The 21129-nt window shown below is 41.2% G+C and overlaps 2 protein-coding genes across 2 annotated transcripts; one reads left to right on the top strand and one right to left on the bottom strand.

The window, feature by feature from the left end:
- Nucleotides 1-1697: 1697 nt before the first annotated feature.
- On the top strand, nt 1698-13255 carry hmmr (hyaluronan-mediated motility receptor (RHAMM)). The gene is made up of 20 exons (XM_061286166.1): nt 1698-1860; nt 2240-2338; nt 2409-2491; nt 2587-2658; nt 4076-4264; nt 4403-4489; nt 4599-4710; nt 4780-4845; nt 5784-5857; nt 5927-5997; nt 6083-6450; nt 6522-6670; nt 6796-7001; nt 8658-8753; nt 8832-8978; nt 9062-9760; nt 10173-10245; nt 11027-11203; nt 12569-12725; nt 12861-13255. Exons 1-20 carry the CDS (start codon nt 1815-1817, stop codon nt 12887-12889), a joined length of 3000 nt encoding a protein of 999 aa, XP_061142150.1. The 5' UTR covers nt 1698-1814; the 3' UTR covers nt 12890-13255.
- Nucleotides 13169-16828, bottom strand: LOC133158901 (insulin-like). The gene is made up of 2 exons (XM_061286167.1): nt 14643-16828; nt 13169-13687 (listed from the first exon to the last, which is right to left on the bottom strand). Exons 1-2 carry the CDS (start codon nt 14830-14832, stop codon nt 13542-13544), a joined length of 336 nt encoding a protein of 111 aa, XP_061142151.1. The 5' UTR covers nt 14833-16828; the 3' UTR covers nt 13169-13541.
- Between the last annotated feature and the right edge of the window lie 4301 nt (nt 16829-21129).

The raw sequence follows: 21129 nt of genomic DNA on the forward strand, positions 1-21129 counted from the left end.
GTATCTTACCGTATTCTCCGGACTATAAGGCGCACCGGACTATAAGGCGGACTTTCAGTGAATGGCCCGTTTTAAAACTTTGTCCTTATATAAGTCGCACCGGACTATAAGGCGCTCCAATAATGCATCATGTCCGATTTTTAATCCAAATCAAATCATTCTCCATTTTATCTTTTTTATTTCAACTTCAGTCGCAACAAATTATTTTATAATCACAAAATAACTATCCATAGTATTTTTGATTCATGATTCATAGTCTTCAGCCGGCCACTTATGATTGATTTCATGACAATGCTTCGGGCTAGTTTAAATTTAGGAATTTGGTTCCTATATAAGACGCACCGGACTATAGGGCGCACTGCCAGCTTTTGAGAAAATTTTAGGTTTTTAGGTGCGCCTTGTAGTCCGGAAAATACGGTAGTTTGAATTGGGCATTGTGTATCTAGAATGATCAGTTTCAAACTTTCCTTTAATCTTGGCTCACCGTAATTAAAGAGATCATGTTTTGCATTTTAAGGGAATTATTACCGAGGACGAATTACAAACATTATTATAAACATTATAATTATGATCCATGATTATAACATCCATCCATCCATTATCCATACCGCTTGTCTCCATTATCCCGTACTGGTTGTCTCCACGGACAATTATATTATCCATCCATCCATACTTACGTACATCCATCCATACATACCGCTTGTCCCCAGTGGGGTCGGTGGCGTGCTGGAGGCCATCCCAGCAGTCCATCGGGCAGCAGGGTTAGCAGGGACACCCTGAACTGGTTGCCAGCCAATCGCAGGGGACACAAAGACGAACAACCATCCGTACTCACACTCACACCTATGGGCAATTTGGAGTGCTCAATCAGCCTACCATGCATGTTTTAGGAGGGTGCCGGTTTGACTGCACCTCCGACCCTCCCTGTGTGGAGTTTGCATGTTCTCCCCGTGCCCGCGTGGGTTTTCTCCGGGCACTCCGGTTTCCTCCCACATCCCAAATACATGCTTAGTAGGCCGATTGAGCACTTCAAATTGCCCCTAGATGTGAGTGCGGATGGTTGTGAGTCTCTGTGTGCCCTACGATTGGCTGGCAACCGGTTCAGGATGTTCCCCGCCTACTGCCTGATGACTGCTGGGATAGGCTCCAGCACGCCCACGACCCCCTTGGGGACAAGCGGTATAGAAAATGGATAGATCAGTGCTTCTCAAATAGGGGGGGGGGGGGGGCGTGTGACCCTGGGGAACAGGCTTTTTTTTTGGCAGTACTAGAATAAAGTGTAATTGCGAATCTTCACAGCAGGAGGCAGTGGCGCTCTCATTGTTACTTCTGTGACGTTTGCGACAGTGCAACATTTTACGACTTACAAGACAAGTTAGGATAGTCACGGTGGGGAAGGGGGGGCGCGAATAGTTTTCTTCTTGCTATGGGGGGGGGGGGGCGTAACAGAAAATAATTGAGAAGCACTGGGATAGATGGATGATATATTGCATTACATTACATTACATTACATTACATTATATAACTTTAGCTGTATGGTGTTTTAGATGGCCAGTGTTACTTTTGTGGTTGATGTCATCGCTCTGCACAAGGTAAAGAACTGGGGAACATTCATTTGTATCTCTGACGCCATAGCCTGCGTACGTCTTGAGACACTTAACATTCATTGGCCCAACACCCGGAAATGCGTACGTGACGTAAATTTGAAATTTCAGCGCTGAAACGTCGCTAACTGTTTACTGCTGGCATTGTGAGCTGCGCTAAACATTTGGACCACGACTTCGTGAAACACAATCCAAATCTTTAGATTCGTAATGTCTTTCCCGAGAGCTCCTTTGAAACGGTTCAACGAAGCTGTTGGTAAGTAAAATCAAGCAGCGTGTTTGAAATCGGTCAAAGCTAGTATATTACTTGACAATGCGGATTTGCAGCAACATAATGCGCGCAGTATTGTAGAGACGTGACAACGGACGGAGATAAATGTAACCGTTTTGTATATTTTTTTACAATTTCACTGGAGCCAGCTGCATTTGATCTCACAACGACTATAGTTTATACAACTGCATGTTTCTGTATTTTGTAAGTTATTTCAAAAAATGTTTAGGGTGGTGGGTGTGAAAAATGTCCTCCAGATTTGGAATGACTATATATGTATAAAATAAGCACAGTTACACTGAATGTACAGCTGTATTATTACCATAGAAATGTTGTGGACTATGAACATATACTTTTACCCAAGGTTGCGCCCCAGCGCCAGGCATCTATGACATCAAACCTGAAGAACCGAAAGGACCTGCATCCTTTGAAAAATCAGATCGCTTCAAACATGCTAAGGCGGGTTAGTAACAAGTTACTGTGACAGGCACATAAGTGCAACAACATTCCTGTAACATGGTTGTTTTCTTCAGCTGGGTGTTCAGTGCCTCCTTCGTCACCTTCGAGAATTCTACTAATGTCTCCAGTCAGAAGAACAGTATCTGTTGATGGAATGGTAAATTACAGTTGCGTTTAGAATATAGTAAATTATATAGGATGGATTGATTTGAGTCCATCGAACTTATTTGGCATTTTGAATATGTCTTACAGGTTGGGGCGTCAAGTACAAAAAAGAGAGAACATTCCTTGGAAATGAAACAGCATCGGTTATTGGAGAAAGAGGTGCATTTCGAAATAGATAAATATATTTCTGCAATGCAATATCACACAGAGCTGCCAACTGTTACGGATTGTCCATAATTTACGTTATGGTCACAGCATTGATTATTACACATATTAAAAGCTGGTCGCTTTAAAGTTGATGTAACGCAGTTCTGCATATTCATTAGCAGTAGAAGCTACCAAGTCCAACCTTAGCCAAAAGGTAGACTCTTGAGTCGGGCCCAGCCAAATCTGGCTGATTATTCTTTTGGTATCTCATAAAACGTAACAAACATAAAAATTGTCTGAGTGGTGCAGAATGTTCTTGCGTTGTTTGTTCACCAACACTGATTGTGGAAGTGATGCGTTGTGGCTTCCGAATGGACACTTCAGTGACATGTCTCTCTAATTTTTTTCTCATTTTCTCTTTCTCGTGTGTGCCTGAAAACGCGTGCTTCGTTTGTCCAGCTTCTGTTTACGTTGCATTGTGAAGGGTTTAAAGTTGTTTCACCTGCACAATAACCTACCGCCAATTTGCAGCAACAAGTGCAATACCAGAGGTATTTCTAAACTCATTAATAAATTGATTTATTTTTATTTTAGTTTAATAATTTCCTGAAAGTTTAAGCCTTTGGTCACTTTTTTTTTTTTCGTATTTTTCCCCTAAATTTCTATCTGTTTAAAAATTACCCAAATACTAAATGGCAAAGTATTGTAACAGTCAATTGTCATTTCTTTAATTCATATATTTGTGTGGAAGTGACAAAAACAATTTTTATTTTCTTTTTAAATGAATCTGTAAAAAAATCATATCTCAAATCTCAACGAGCCAATACAGCAGTCGCAACGCTCGCAAAAGTTAAAAAAAATTCACACTTCATAGCCATAATATTACGTCCAATAATGCTCATTTACACACTGTGTGCTGACGACACTGCACCGGGTGATGAGTCAATGCCTATTGACATTCTCATTTATCCAAAAAGGACCGCTCCATATCACACGACAATGTTGAGTGACACTAAAATGTATGGAGTCTGGTGGCTGTAGTATGTGCATTGTGCATTTTTCGAATGCCACTCCCAAGTTGATGTCTTAAAAATGTTGTGGTTGACTTATTATTCAAAGCAATAATATAAATTTGTATTTTACTTACATACACACACACACAATGGCCTGCTAATATCTTCTTGACAAAATTGTGAAACTATGAAAATTCAGATAATACTGCAATAAGTGAGTCCCTCAATTATGTTCTTGACAAAAGGCTAAAAATATGGAAATTCAGACAAATTGCCCTGGAAGTTAATTCAATAGGATGGCAGCTACCAGAATTCAGTCACTGCAATTAAAATAATAGAAAAAGAAGGCTATTCTGCAACTCTCAGGAGCTGAGATTTTTTTTTTTGTAGTTGTAGTAATATTGATATCCTTGCAGATCCGCTCACTGGTCCAGCAGAGAGGAGAGCAAGATCGAAGGTTGTTCTCCCTTGAGGAAGATTTAAAAAAGGTGGAGGCCAAACTGTTGGCGGCAATCAGGGAAAAAACCGGTCTCACCGCTAACATCACCACCCTTGAAAGACAGAAAGCAGAACTAAAGAAAGTCAATGACTTTTTAAAAAACAAGGTTTGTTCTGCCTCAAAATTTTCTGTTTAATATGTAATGAAATTATTTTTAAATTAAACTGTCACACCAACAGTACATAATAGGTTATGTTTTAGAGCTCGTTTGCGCCGCTTTAACAGTGAGTATGTTTCCTCCCAGGTTTCAGCTGACACAACGAAAAAGCGGATCAATTCACTTACAATGGAGTTGATGGAAGCCAGGAACAGATTGGACAGCAAAAATAAGGTTACCCACTCCCCTCATTACAACAGTTTACATTACCAGTCATATTACAATAAAACAACAAACTGTTAGATCAAATGTTCAGATGTATATCGACTTTTTCTGAGTGCAGGAGCTAAGTGTTCTACAGCTCAGCTCTGATGGTCAACTCAAAGTGTCAGAAACCGATCTCAGAGCTAGCAAGGACACTGTCAAAGCTTTAACAGAGAGGAATAATGACTTGGGTAAGGACGATAAGCAGCAGATCACCTTGTTCTCCTCCTTTATGTTAATGTTTGGTTTGTCTTCCACAGAGGACCTCCATGAAGTGTTGAAAACCCAAAATGAGGAGTTTGCACAACAGAATGGCAGGTTACATGGTCAGTTAATCCCTAATATAGGCTACAGGCAAGAAATTTGTTTTGAAGCCCATGTACATTTGACACACTTCATAAGATACTTTAAAGTGCGCCTCCGAAGATCCCACATTGAGGTATTAATGGGGAAAGGGAGCAAGATTGTCAAATTTGATACATATCTGGTGTTCCCATTTTTGTGTCTAGTCTTCTAAGTGTCAAAATAATCCCCCTGTTTACTGTCTAATGCTCAGCGCGATGTTAGGAACAAATGACGTCAAGTCATTGACAAGGCTGCCCCTTTCACCCACCACTCGCTATTGAGTGATACGCCATGTCGTTTGCCTATAGAAGGAGATCTGGCCTTTGATTCGACTTTGCAATCGCATTTTAAGTTTGAGCAGAAATAAACTGAATCTGGTATTACAAGTCCTTCTTAAAGGACATTGCAATTTTCAGAAGCACAGAACCAACATAAGATGGGCTGTGTCTGCAATGTGCCCAAAATGTTGTGTAGAATAGGAAATACCTAAACTACCGGACATTCTGGAACAACACTTCGGGAACTAATTTCTCATAATCAAGTCTGTTGTTGAGAAAATGAATATTAAATCGCTGGCCTCTTGATGCAAGCTGAAAGGCTCGCTGAGTACGAGCAGAAATAACTCAATTGCAGTGCTTTATCCCATTGGGCCTTCAAATGGCCTGAGTCATGTACCCAAATGGTTCACGTTCAGCCCACAAAGTAGGTGGCTGAACAGCCAGGAACCACTGCCTTCATAATAGCATCTTAAAATAGACATAGGACTCAGGTCGTTTGTACATTAGATTGTTAAATGAAATCTTTCCAAACCGAGCGTTACTATAGTGTGAATGCATTTTTAATCAAGCTGTTATAATGGATCACATTTGATTGACTAACTTCTTCTTTCCCCCTTCCTTGCAATATGGTATTTTCCTAGCTGAGATTAGGGAACTCCAAGAGGAAATCAAGGGTGTGCAAGGATATCTGGATGCATCAAATGATCAGATTCAGGTGGGTATGAAACAGAAAAGTAGTTCACGGATGTGTCTTGGGCATTATTTAAAAGATTCATTTTCGTAGGATCTCCAATTAAAGCTTAAAGAGACAACACAGCAGGGCAACGTCTTTAACTCAGAGCTGCAGAACATGAAGTAAGTAAATGTGTAAGAGTTCCCTAAAAGGGTGTCAAATCTCGGTCAAAGAAAAAATCACAAATAATGGTTGCATGTTCTGCAGACACCTTGAGCAGGAGCTCGAACAGTGCAGAGCAAAGCTTCAAAGCACAGAAGTTGCTCTGAGGCAAAAAGAAGAGGATCTGCTCAAATGTGAGCTTGACATGCAGGCCTCTCAGGAGGCTTTATCAGAAGTGGAGAGGATGTTGATGAGCCAAACGTTAGAGCTTAAGGAGTCCCAAAAGTCACTGAGTGACTTGGAGACGCAATTGAAGCTCCTCAACCAAGACGTTCAGGACTCTCAAGCCACAGTTGGTCAGCAGGAGGCTGAACTGATATTTCTGCGGGAGGTGCTCCAGAGAACGGAGAGGAAGATGAGTGGAGATGTGGCACATCTTGAAAAGAAGTGTTTGCTTTTGGCAGAGGAGAAAAGTATGCTCACCCACTGATATCGGTAAAACCAACCGTAACAAATTCAACAAAAAGGTTGTTGTTGTTTTTAGACACATTTCAAGAAGAGGGCTTCAGGAGACTGGAGGAGTTGACCACAGAGCTCCAACTGCTGAAGGACACTAACCGAGATGAGGAAGAGAAAAAGATTCAGCTCCAGCACGAGCATGCTTCTCTCACTGAGGAACTGGCAAAAGAAAGGGTCATTCACTTTATTTACTTGCAAGGAATTTCCTTTCCCTTTTTACAATGTCTTCCCTGTCATACTGATGTAATGAAAGCATTTCATCAAGGTCATTCTTTTTTTTTTTCGTTTCTTGCCCTCAGGCTCTGGTAGACTGTCTGACTGTGCTGCTTGAGCAAGAGAGGCAGGAGTCAGAGGAGTGCCGAAATAAGCTGAATGAGGAGTTGGAGGAGGTGCTGGGAGAGCTGGCTCTCATGGAGGAACAGGCACAAAGACGAGGTGAAGCAAGGGAACAGAGCCAGGAGGAAATGAATGCGAATGAGAAAGAACTGAGGGAACACTTTGAGCGGTGAGTTAACATCAAATCTAAATATACGGTCAAAGAACATACAGCGGTACCTTGACTTTAGGTCGTTTAGCGGATCTTTGATTTCTGAGTTGTGAGCTAAAATTTGAAATATGAGCGAGATTCTGCACTCAAATTGATGCTGCCGTGGGGACATTTGACATTTAGAAAATGCCCAATTTGCATGGGCTTATAAGACACCAAACAATCAGACAGCCATGACCATGGTGTAACTGTATTAATTCCCTGTGCCATTCCTCAATTATCAAGGATTAAGGCACTTTGCTGAGGCAACCGCCCGCCACTGTGCGCCGACTTTACGCCTCCATGCTGACCATTAATCCCTGATAATTGTTCACCTCGTTGGGCATTTATCCTGACATACTTTTGTTAATTGGCAGCATAATGGCCTAGAAAAATAGAATGAAATGTTTTTTTACTCAAATGTCACTAACTATCCATCCATCCATTGTCCAAACTGCTTTATCCTCACAGGAATAAATGACAAATCTGTAAATTAGGATCTGCAGAATTTAGAACAACTAAAAGCATCCTGGCTATCCTTCAAGGCGGCTCGCAGAATATGTTTTATGATTATGTAGACAGAAACTACCAAATGAAAGCTTAGACTGTTATTTCATCACCAAAAGTTTGTTTGTTGTGACAATTTCCTTGCTCATTTGCATGATGCTTGCTACGATCAGATTTCCAAAGATCAGCCATGTTCATGAGCTTCCAAATAACATGATACATGGTGGTCCCAATGCTGCCATCTGCTGGTCACAGTCTTTTTAACTTGTACTATTGTCACTTATACTACTATTAGACTATTCTCCTCCCGTTCCGATTGACTACATTTTTACACTGATTAGATGAGATGCAGGGTACGATTCCGGCGTCGGCCTTCCTGCGTGGAGTTTGCATCTTCTCCTTGTGCCTGCCTGGGTTTCCTCAAGGTACTCCGGTTTTCTCCCACATTCCAAAAACATGCGTGCTAGGTGAATTGAGCACTCTAAATTGTCCTTAGGTGTGATTGAGTGTGAATGGTTGTCTGTGTGCCCTGTGATTCCCTGGCAACCAGTTCAGGGTGTCCCCGATGACTGCTGGGATAAGCTCCAGCATGCCAGCAACCCTCGTGGGGATAAAGGATTATAGAAAATGGATGGATGGAATATTTGGCTTAAAACGGCCAAATTACATGTTATGATGTCTAACGTCAGGAAACTAAAATTTTCAACTCAACGTGGGTTTAAATTCTTGAAATTCAGCATATTTGACATTCACCACCGCTGACACTGCTGCTTCAAGCTGAGCAGCACATCTGTTACGCAGGATAAATAACAACATTAGTGTCCCACAGCCTGGCCCATCCTTTCTATCTCCCAATTTCCTTAATGAAGACAAATGATCAGGAAATATTCTTGACACGGTGTAGCTGTGCACACCCTGCAAAGCAAAATGATCCAGAACCGAATGAGTGTTTTCATCATTGATGGAATTATTAGTATAGCTAAGTTAAAATACCTATTCTTAGTTATGAAAACATAAAGGCAACCTATTCATTAGCATGTAACTTGTTTAGTTTCATTAGGGTTGAGAACTATGGCTGAAACCAAGCAGTTTCAACACTTAAATAATCATAGTCTATCCTCTGAGCAGTGACCTGACATTGTTGAAAGAGGAACATTCGGAATTACAAGAGGCCCACTCAACCACGCTGAAGAGAATGGGAGAGATGTCGACAGAGCTGGAATGGTGAGTTGTCAAATCTGTCTTGCTATGAACATTCCATTGCAATGTTCAAAGAGCTTACGGGTATGTTGTATGCTGAAGCACCAAAGATGCCCTGAGGAGCGCAGAGGAAAGCTATCATAAATTGGGGGAGAAGATGGAAAGAGTGACCCAACAGATGAAAGAGGAGATGGACAAAGTGATTCAACAAAAAGATGAGGAGCACCAACTAAGACAGAAGAATTCAGGGTTTGCCTCTTAATTGCATCTGTTAAAAATAATTTGAGCCATTCCTTTTTTTTCTAATTAATTTCACTCTCATCTTAATTTAGAGATTTGCAGGAGGTGCAAGCTCGTCTCACTCAAAAAGTTCAGGAGATGCAGGCCTTGGAGGCCAGCCATGTTGTGAGAATTTCTCAGTTAGAGCAGGAGCTTCAGCAACAGGCAGAAAGCAAGGAAAAAGCATTGAGCCAAGTTGAAGAGCAGAAAGGACAGCATCTTGCTGAGCTTCACTATCAAGAACAAATGGCTAAGAAACAGCTTGAGGAAGTTTGCAGGGAAAAGGTGAACGTAATGGAACAATTGCTACAAGAAAAAGAGGAAAAAACTAAATACCAAACAGAGCTTGAGGCAAAAAGGATGAAACTGGAGGCTGAAATTAAAGACCACCAACAGTTTAGGTCAGAGGTTTTCAGGCTACAGACTGAGCTCAATAGACTAGACGAAGAAAGAAGTCGACTTTTCTCTCAAGTTGAACTCTCAGAACAGTCATTAATAGAGGCAGATACAGAGAAGATGTGGCTTCAAGCTCGCTTGAATGAAATTCAGCTAGAGTGTGTGAACCTTCAGGCGCAAACAGCCCTCACAGAGGAGAAGGTGGAGGTTTTGCAGTGTAAAATGGAAGACCAACAACAAGAGTGGCACGCTCTGCAGCACCAAGTCCAGATGCTGACTCAGGAGAAGGTCACACTGCAGTGGGAGATGGACGAGCAGCAACAGAAACTGCAAAAACAAATAATTGAAGCAGCGAGGTGAACTTTTTTCCTTCTTTAAGCCAGGGGTGTCAAACTCATTTTTTTCGTGGGCCGCATTGTAGTCATAGCTTCTTTCAGATAGGCATTATGACTGTCAACCCAAATAAATGTATGAGCACCTCCATATTATATACAGTAAAAGCTACAAAACAAACTGACAAATAACTCGTTTTCAAATCGGACGAGTAAAAACTGGTCAAACATTAAAAAGAAAAGATATTAAAAGTGAAGACAATTTGCAATTCTAGTAATGACACATGAATTTGGTGCTCAATTTGTCATCGTGGGCCACATAAAATGATGTGGCGGGCTGTATCTGCCCCCCCGGGCCTTGAGTTTGACACCTGGGCTTTAAGGGATGAATACATTTATTTACACCTTGCAAATATCCTTTTCTTCTCTTTCAAAGTTCTACAAGTTCTGAGACAGAACACTGGAGATCACAGTATGAGAAGCTGTTTGCTAAGGTTAAACCCTTCGAGGTCAGTCTCTTCCAAACAGTTGAAACAAACTCTAAATATTATAGGTGCAACAATTAATCAATTTGTCAACAACTAACTGAATTAAACAATAATGATAATTGATAATCAATTAAATGTTGATATACCGTTTATTTGAAATTGTCCAAATCATTTAAATTTCACCTTGTCATTCTCCAAACTTTGTCATCCTCCATGCAAGCAAACCGATTAGTATATAGATGCCGTTCGCCGCCAGTCAGTCCACGCCGTTTCATCTGCTTTGACACACACACACACAGGCACGCCTGCCACCTGATTCCCGTTTGTCTGATCCGCTGTGTAATGAGAGGCCTCCACGATGCGAGCACGCTGACTGGTTCGGCAGTCACTTCACGCACCTGCTCTGTTGGCATCCAGCCTCCATTTTCCTCTTTTCGCGTTCCCTAAATACTCCATGTTGCACATGGTTGTCCTGCCTCGTGTGTGACAGGCTGGCTGCCGCGCTTGTCGGCAGTGCCGCACGTTGCTCAGGCAAGCCCCGCGCTATCAGCGTGTATTTAAACGCCATTCTCCCATCACATAAACCCGCAAAGTAGCGCATTGGCAAAAGGTGAAGCGCGAGGTGGCAAGGGATCACTGTATATTGTTACTGCCGGGATAGGGGCTGTGGCACTTAAGACAGATTGTATTATAGTTGTAATGGGAAAATGGAGCAAAATTAATTGATAAAATGATGCTAATACACTCCCAAAAAATTAGACACTTGATTTCATTAAATATTCTTATTTTGTGGCACCTCCAGGAGCAGTTGAATTACTTTGCTGCTGAACGAGATGCACTCATCAACGAAAATGGAGCAAACCAGGAAGAAATAAACAAGCTTGCAGATGCTTACGCTCGTCTGCTGGGTCACCAGAATCAGAAGCAGAAGATTAAACATGTGATGCAGCTAAAGGATGAGAATTTTAACCTGAAACAGGTAATGCAACTGGGAAGTTGAATTCCAACAACACTTAGACTGCGGTTGGCTTTTGTTCCAGTCAGGGTGCACTACTGCACAATTGATGAAACTATTGCAGGATATTATGAATACACTCAATGTTGCAATGGCGTCAAAATCGATGTACTAGTGTAGAATATTCAGAGATCCACCGTTTCCAGTTCTCAAATGTTTTACATCAAGTCTCACCTACAAAAAGCTCTCAAAGTACCACCATCATGACCAACATTAATACTGTTGGATGCCATGCCCAAGTGTTCCTCAAAAACAAAGCAGAAACCTTTTATTGCAAATTTTTTTAATGTAATATAGTTGCATTCTATTTTGCACTGTTTGAACATTACCATGTCACTTAAGGCAGGGTGAAGGATTGTACATAATTGCATAAAACAAAGTGTAAATATTTTTTCTTTAATACTAACACTTCTGAAGAATAGTTTTTCTTTTCTGACCTATCTATTTAGAAATAATAATAGAGCCATTCATTATTAAAAGGAAGGTAACCCAAGGATGGTTAATTTTTCACTAGCCCAGTTTCTGGATTTTTTGTTAGAAAATGAAAACAAGTTAGCATTTTCTATTTTATTCATTCATGTTGCAGAAATGATGAAACAATTAATGCGTTTAAAAACACCCACTTTTAATAAGGAATAGGGCCAGCCCCCACAACCCCCCCTCTTGGTTGATGACGAAAAGAAGCGGTCACAATTTCCCCATTGGAAATCATTGTAAAGACTATTGCTTAAATTCTACAAAAACAGCTATCAATTGGCACCAAAGTTTACATGGGCACCGAATTGTGAGGCGGACATGCTAACCGTGCCGCGGCGAGTGAGAACTTAAAAGAAGAAAATACAAGGAGAAACCTGGAACTGTGCAGCTGAAGTGCTCTTAAATCAGCCACGTAGAGACTAATCCTTGTGATATGTTGAAATAGTCCTACGTAGAGATATTTTGGTACCTATTGGTAGCTTTGTACATTCTCATAGTCTGTACAATGATTTCCAATGGGGAAATTGTGATCTCTTACTTTCGTGACGTAGTCAGGCTGACGTGTCAAATCAAGCAGACCGTTGCATCTCTTTAGAGGTTTTTCTTTTTCAGGGGTAAATTGTAGTTCTGACATAAATTTTTAATACATTTCTATCACACGAGTGCCAATATTTGTCTCACTTTACCCTCCCTTTGAGGAAATACTGAGTGAGTGTGCCGCAAAGTACCTTTCAAGACAGTGGAATTTGACCGTAGTTGGTCTTCATGCAATGACTTGAAAGACAAAAACCCATCTGAAGTTTTACCTTGCTCTTGCCTTTTCTCTCAATTGCTGTGGGCGTCTCTTTGTAGGAGGTGCTGAAGCTCCGCTCCCAGTTGAGCCGTCAGAAGAGTAATCCAAATCACCTCAAATCAAAACCCCCGGCTCGTGGCAGGTTTGATCCGAGTAAAGCGTTCCAACATAATAAGGAGAACCGGTACACTGAGACTGCAACACCTCTGAAAGAAGGTGAGCAGCCCATGTATTGTCTTGTACTACTTTTACTACAATTATTAACCATAATATGTAATTAATATATAATTCTAAATTCAAACTAAAATAGGATTGATGACTGTTTTTTAAATCTGAATGTTTCCCTTGCAGAAAATCACACAGCAAAGAGATTCAACTAGATGACATCGACGATAATTGAGCTTTGTGTGTGTGTGTGTGTGCGTGTGCGTATGTGTGTGTGTGTGCGTGCGTGCGCGTGCGTGCCCGTACGTTGAGGTTTAAAAATCTTTTTTGGGTATGCTTCTCCACTGTTTCAATAGCATTACAGTTGTATAATCTTTACTACACAGGGATCAGGATAGAGGACTTCTATTTCTCAAAGAAATGCTCAAGATGTGTATTTAGAATGATTAACAGATGGTTATTTTACTAACAATCAAAAGTCTAATGAGCTTTGTTATATTTTTATTCATGTAGGTGAGATAGTTTAGTTTAGGGTATTGGGGTGCATCAATTTCTCTTGTAAATAAAGTCACCTTTCAACACTTCTGAATGTGGCTCATTCAACGTGTTTAAAAAGTTTGGGCCATGTCTGTGGTTGGCCAGCAGAGGGCACTGTAGTAATGCAGTCATATTTTGAAATGGTGATGGAAACCCACGTTTCTGGAACATGCTGTAAAGTCACAAGTCACATCTTGGCAAAGAGGAGCCTCGGGTTATGGGTCATGAAGCTTTATTTCCTGTCGTTCAAACACAGCCAGTACATCACCTAACATGGACGTCAGGACCTTTTTTTCACAAGGGGTTCTATCTGTATGAGGAGTCGGCGGGTCAGTCGCAGTAGCCTTCCAGGTGGTAAATGCTGCATGGCTTATGACAGCATTGCTCCACGATGCCTCTCTTCACCTTGGAATCATTGCCTCTAGATAACTTCCTCCACAGCTGCTGTTCTTGTCTGGCCTCTTTAGACAGGAACCCTTAGAGATGAAGAAAGTTGCTATAAACGAGTCAAGTAGGTCTGCTGTGCCTGTGTGAAACGCAACTTCTTCATACATATGGACTCATCACACTTTGATGGAGCCTTAATAGCTTGGTTAAGTAATCAGATCACTTTGAGAGTGTGATTTGGGGGATATGGTAGCGCTCCAATAAAGTCTATCAAAGCTGTCACGTCTAAACTTGAAAGCATCACAGTATTGTTTGAGGTGCTAACTGTTTGTTTTGTGAGGATGTTTGGTTGACACTGTTGAATTGAGATAGGATAGGCGTGCTTTGCACACGAATGCTGGTCGGGGGGGCATTTTGAAGTGGTTCGTAAATGATGTGCTTCAAGTATCACTAAAAAAGGAGCATTGCTGTGTAAGCAGCGACGGCTGGTCAATAGAGGGTGCTATGGTGCAGTCCTACCACTCAGCTAAATAGACTAAATATGAATGTCTATTTTTAGATTGAAAATAATATGCATAATTAGTCAAATTGGTTTGGTTATTATTGTCTCATGCAACTTGTGGTTTTGGCTAAAAGATGTTTTCTCCATTGACAATGTTTTCTCCATTGTCTAAATGACATCACAGTTGCCATGGCCAATGTGATGTCATTTTCAGTGGACCGCAGGGGACCAAATGGCCCTCCCCAGAGATAGATGAAAACGGGTGCATCTGTATGCTTAACTCATATTCCACAAACACAATATTAGTCATGGCACATGAAAGATTTAGCATTCAAAATAAAATGTTATATGCTTGCTTGGTAAACAAATGATATAATTGAATGTGGTGTACATTTATCATGGATGAGTGGTAGACTGAAGATGCAAAGCCCCTAAGGATTCTCTCCTAACCACCAGATATCAAAGTAAACAATCCACACTTTTTGTTAACACCTCCACAAAAGATGAAGAACGTTTCCACCAATGATTTTGCATGGCCTTACTGAGCAAGTGTTCCAATTCCCTCTTGTGAAGTCGTTTTGGATTGTGGAAAAAGCCCTTCTCTCCACATACGAAATAAAGAGCGTCCACAAGATGGGAGCCACAGAGGTGCTGGGTTGGTACAGGGCCAGCCAGTGGAACAGAAAATACCAACAGAAACAGGATGGACAAAACCCATGATGCCTTGGCCATAGAATGGTGACCTGATGAAAAAAGCACTACTTATGATGAATTCTGCATACTTATAGTCTATTAGATAACCCAGCATTTCCACTTGACTCTTCACTTACACATTACAATGGATACACATTTTAGAAAAATAAAACATCAAGAGGAAATGAAAATAAGCCTAGTTTGTTCTTTTCACACTGCACCTAGCACAGCGCAGCACACCGACTCACACATTCAATGTTTGTGTGCTAAAACAGGGCAGCTGTGTGTTGCAGGGTGAGTGCCGCAAAAACGACAATTCGTATTTGCTTTGGTTAGGTCAGCACATGTATGCTATTAGGACTTGTCATCATGCCAATGGTACACAGAGTCCATTGCTGAGAGTGCAAGTTTTAAATTTCACTTTTGTTTGGGGAGTTTGTGTCAGTTTAAAGAGTAATAGCCAAATAAAAATAGACACATAATTAATTTGCCAGTAGACTATAGCTGCCTGTGACGACTTTCAATCTGAAAAAACATTGAGTAATTAAAGCACAGGAATTTTGGAGTACAACTAAACTAAATGCACTAAAATCATATCAAGCTGCAAGCAGCAATGTTGTCAGATGATGATGTCAGGACCATCAACAATGAGACTAAAGCAAAACATGTTCTGATAAATTCGCTGCAATATGCAAACCTTACTTCTAGAGAGCACAATATATGAGTGAAGTTGGTTCTTAGAGAGGCACAGTATTAACTTCTGTTTTCAAAATACAGAAGACTGAATCAGTGGCAAGTGCATCAAAAGATGGCTGCTCTCTGGCTTCAGCCTTGAGGGGCCTGTTAGTTCATTCATGTGTCCACGCTAATACTTCCACTACTGTGAGTGCCTCAGTAAAATGCTACGTTAATATTCTGTAGATAGAATGAATATATGCCTGTGTGTACTCCCGCCATGCAGCGCTCTCAAGTAGTAAAAGTAAAAGGAAGTAAAAACAAAAAATCGTCCGAATGACTGCTCGGATGTCTCGAAACTGACTGGATTGCTGGGTTGCTCTGTTAACCAGAAATGTAGGGCCACAATGCTGCTGCCAGGCTTCTAACAAGGTTTGTTAATTAAAATAAGAACAAAATTTGCACACAAGACTTCAGTTCCAACCAGCTTGTACCTCCTCTCTGGCTCAGGAAATGGTTGCTGGTCACTGAGCATGTCCAACATGCTTAACATTCTAACCATCCCAGTATGAACCTTTCAGACAGGTCAACCAGTTCAGGATTAACGGCTCTCATCAGAGTGAATATAGTGAGACCATAATAAATAAAGGAAAACACCTGTGTTGGTGTAATAATTGTAGATTCCGTCAGTGTATCCTCAAGGTCAACCCCTACCTTAGTGCTTGGCTGATCTTCCTGTTGGTGCAGAATTGTTATTAGTGTCATTAATTAAATCACATTTGTGATTAATACTCCAGGTTTGAAGTTCAGCTTCTGTTTCAAGGTGAAAACATATTGTGCAGTCATTTGGAAACTACACAGAGCCTTTGCGGAGGTCTTATAATGTACTGCAGATTATTGGCTAGAAAATGAATCATTTTAACAGTAATCTTTAACAATGCACCAGCGCCAGGCGTTACGACATTGGCAATGAGCTCTATCTGGCCCGACGCTCATCCATCCCTGCTGGCAGGATGCCAGGCTCTTGGCAGGGTGGACTGGCTGAATAATAGATCTGCCTGTGCTACTTATTACTTTCATCCTGATTATTATACATGTACATTTTCAAAGTTGAGATCTTGAGGGAATACAGAGAAACATGCTTACCTTTGTTTGAGGCCTCAGTGCAGTGGAGCAGCTGGTAGTTGCAGATGATAATGGGAGCAGACCTATTGGGTTAGTCAGGTACAGAGAACATCTCCACTTGGCAACATTTCCAAGACATAGAGCAAAGTAGTAGCACGTCAAGTTGGCTTGACACTCTGCTCCTCTTATTAACATCGTGGCCAGTGGATATGCTTATCTGCTCTTGAGTGCCACTAAGTCAGTGCTTCTCAAATAGTGGGGCGCGCCCCCCTTGGGGGGCGCCGTGCTATACCTGGGGGGGCGCGTGTGACCCTGGGGAACAGGCTTTTTTTTTGCAGTACTAGAATAAAGTGTAATTGCGCATCTTCCCAGCAGGGGGCAGTGGCGCTCTCATTGTTACTTCTGTGACGTTTGCGACAGTGCAACATTTTACGACTTACAAGACAAGTTAGGATAGTCACGGGGGGGCGCGAATAGTTTTCTTCTTGCTAAGGGGGGGCGCGAATAGTTTTCTTCTTGCTAAGGGGGGGCGTAACAGAAAATAATTGAGAAGCACTGCACTAAGTCATTTACTCAGTATGGCCATACAGCAGAGTTCAGATGAAGTTGAACAGTGAGAAAGCCTCGATGGCAGAGTTCACACGGTGACGGATAAACACCATATGTCACGTTCCGACCACGTAGGGGAATAGATTAAAGGATTTCCTGGCTGGCACGAGTGGTAAAGATATAGTGTGGTTGTGCATAAGACAAAAAAGTTCATTTCTTGTATGTAAGCAGCATCCCCTTTGGCACAAATATGTTCGATATATACTACATTCATATTTAGATGCATACGTTGATTGGGAGGGTTACTTTAAATGTATTCCAATACAGTTACTCTCACCTTATCAATACAACAGCATCAATATCTTGTCTGTGCAATTGTGCACGTAACGACAAATGTGACATTCTAATGTCATGTTTATCACAGTTTGACGAGACTAGTTTCACAACCTAATAAAAAGAAAAATGTTTTATTGCTTCTTTGTCTTTTTAACATTTGACTCGCTGTGAACTCAAATTTCTCTCTATACATTTGAAGACACCCAACAGGAATAAATCAAGTGACCTATATTTACTGTAGTAAACCATAGATAACCACCTTGCATAAAGGACAATTGGAGTCCATTTTAAATCCATTATTAATTATAAAGTATGTCATTGTCAAAGTCGATAACACAAGGACTTTGTACAAGCAAATGTGTCATTCCAAGCAAGACAAATAAATCACAGATTCCATACTCTCCTTTTTCAGTTACATGCATCAGCTCTTCATTATTATATTATTATTTTTTCTTTATATATTATCTATTATTATATGATCTGATGTATTATATTATCTTGAAATTATATTATTTTTTGCAATACAATAATTACTGCATAACCCCCGAATTGCCTTTACATCATCTTTGTCAGTGGTCACAACCCTTGGACCATAGCACCACAAGTTACTTTGTGATACCGCCCTCCTGTAATTTGAATAATTTGCAAAAGAGTTCAAGATGATCACGTTATCTTCACAACAAAGCTGACAACTCACAAATGATTATTTTAGGCGATGATGGTTGATAGAGATATTCATTTTCTAAATGGTCTTTTGCTTCGTCTTCAGGGAACACATTTGCATGATAAGCATTGGCTCGACTGTCCCGGCAAACATAGAATAAAAAATAGTTAACATTAATCCTCCCGCTAAAGCACCAGCCAGTTAGGTTTGTGTCATGGCGCGGGCGATTGTTTTGACCCACATGCAGAACGAACTCAGAGAGACCAAAGTGATCGTTAAGGATTTATTGAGACACGGTCAGTAGTTGAGCCAGGTTCCAAAAATCGCCTTTGCCTTCACACTAATAATGATGTATCCACACCAGATGTAAATTTAATCATTCGTGCCATGATGACTTTGCAAAATAAAACAGGCAACAAGAAAAACATGAATGACATGACATGAATCGGACAAATAAGCCAAACAATTCAGTAGTGGAAGAAAACGTGATCATCTTGGGCACCCTGAGCTTCTTGATACTTCCTGCTTCACTTAACGAGACCGTAAAAAGATCAGGCATTGTAAATGGTCAGTGAAGCAGTTGGTCTATCTGGTGAGTTTATGTACCGTATTTTCCACACTATAAGGCGCACTTAAAAGCCTTTAATTTTCTCAAAGAACGAAGGTGAGCCTTTTAAAAAGGTGTGCCTTTTGTGTGGACCAAATTCCAAAATCTGTAAAGTTGTATTGTGTGGCTGTAGTACAGACCTGATGAACCAATCAGAGGACATTATGTTTTATGTAGATTGGGGCAAAAAAACAATCAGACGACTGTACGTAACGTACAGTACGTACCTCCGTCGCCATTGATAAACAAATATTACCATTTGTGCAAATCTGTAAAGTTGTTTTGTGTGGCTTCCGCCACACAGATACGTAACATACAGGCGTAATATGTAGACCCATTGAACCAATCAGAGGACATTACGTTTTACGTAGATCGGGGCGGTAAACAAATCAGAGGACTCTATGTAACATGTTGAGTACGTAGCTCCGCCGCCATTGGTAAATAAATACTACGTTTGTGCAAATCAAAGAGCATTAGGACCCTCTAGAATGGCACAGACAACGAGACATGCTTACGAGGCACAATTAGAGCTCTCTGGAAAGCCAGGAATCATTGCAGAAGAACAACGGGACAATGACGAGAAGGAATTTGGCATCCTTAATGGCGAACTTGATGGCTTTTAACTTTCGCACTTACTGGCTTTCTTTGTGGCGCCGTTGTGTGGCGTCTCCTGCCAGCCTTATAGGAGCCTATTGATTTGCGCTCATGTCATCTGTGTGTCTTTTATATACCCACTCTGTGGTATGAATACTGCTGGGGCCTGAATTTCCCCACCCTCGGAGATCAATAAAGTTTCAATAAAGTTTCAATCAATCAACTGTCGGCTGTAACTTACCATGAACCAAGTTTGACGCTGCACAGCCAATCACCAACCTAAGGTGATACCAACTCACTGATTGTTTGATATGACTCGAGTTTTATTTCCCTTCTGTCAAAGGGAATGGAACACAAATGGAAGGGTTTCCAGGACAACTATCATGGGAAATCTGATAGTGATGTAGACTGCTCCGTGAGTAGACATTGATCTGTACCCAGTATTATTTTAAATATTCATACAGTGATCACTAGCCAATTCGCGCTTCGCCTTTCGCGGATGCGCTACTTCACGGGTTTGGAAGTGACGGGACAAGCCTGTCACGAAGAGGCAGAACAACCATGTGCAACAATGCGAAAAGAGGGAAAGAACGATAGCATAGCGGGTGCACGAGGCGACCTTCAAGCTGGTCAGCATGCTCGCGTCGTGTGTCATTGAGGCATCTTGTTACACAGTGGATCAGGCAAATGGGAATCAGGTGGAAGGCGTGCGTTTGTCAAGGAAGACAACCAGCCAGACACACATTCCCGTATTGGCGACCCAAGACGAAGTCTAGCTCGGAGGGTGTGTCAGCCGACCAGTAGTACGAGAGTGAAGACAAGACACGGCAGCGCACCGTTTCTACTTTGCGGATCTTTGTTTATCATTGCATCTCCTGCGATAAACGAAGGATCACTGTAATACACTTTGAGATTCATTTTACTATGTATGACAAGCAGTACATATTAAATATGATTGATTGATATGAAATAAATTGTCTCCATTTAAAGATGAAATGCCTCTATCAAATGAGGGGAGGCTGAGTCAGGGGAAGCTGCTGCTACTGCTGCTGCTCATAATAATCCGAGAGCACTCGGGAAAAAAATGGATATCGTTATATTCAGGCTATGAGGACGCTTACTGCACTTGTTTTTCACAGTGACTATACTGTACTCCGTGTGTTTTGTTTTTCTTCTTCTATTAAACAAATAGAGAACAGCTGGACAAGTTTATATCACAGATATGTTTGTTTACATTTAATACAGGCAAAGGGAGGCAGAAAGCATGCGCTGCAGGCACTGAGAAGGAAAATTAGTTTTTTTTTCTTTCTTAAGCAGCGTGACTTCTCTGCTGCCATTCCCTCCACTACACAGGATGAGATTTTTCAAAAGCCAGGTCCCTTCCCTGTGATGAAGACAGAAGTCAGATTTGAAGTTTAGCAAGTAATACGTATACGAAGCCAGCATTGTGCTGCATCAGAACCAATGGCAATACATATCTGGGGGAAGGAACTAGACTTTTGTCATTAGTGAATAATAATTTTATTTCCAACATGGAGGGGCGCGGAGTCCTGACAGCAGGCTGTGTGAGGACACGCACTGCACCGACATGAGAGAAGAGAGGGGGCTGATTAACGTGTGTTTCTATCAGCGGATTTTTCACTTCTAAAAGTTTGATCCGAGGGGGCACCACATCTGTTTGAGAGGGCGTTGCCCCCTTTTGCCCCTGCGTAGAGCCGGCACTGGTATGGGCTACACAACAAACTGATGAATAACTAGTTTTGAAATCAGAGACTAGTAAAAATTG

Source organism: Syngnathus typhle, linkage group LG1 (assembly GCF_033458585.1).
Source record: "Syngnathus typhle isolate RoL2023-S1 ecotype Sweden linkage group LG1, RoL_Styp_1.0, whole genome shotgun sequence".
Lineage (NCBI taxonomy): Eukaryota > Metazoa > Chordata > Actinopteri > Syngnathiformes > Syngnathidae > Syngnathus > Syngnathus typhle.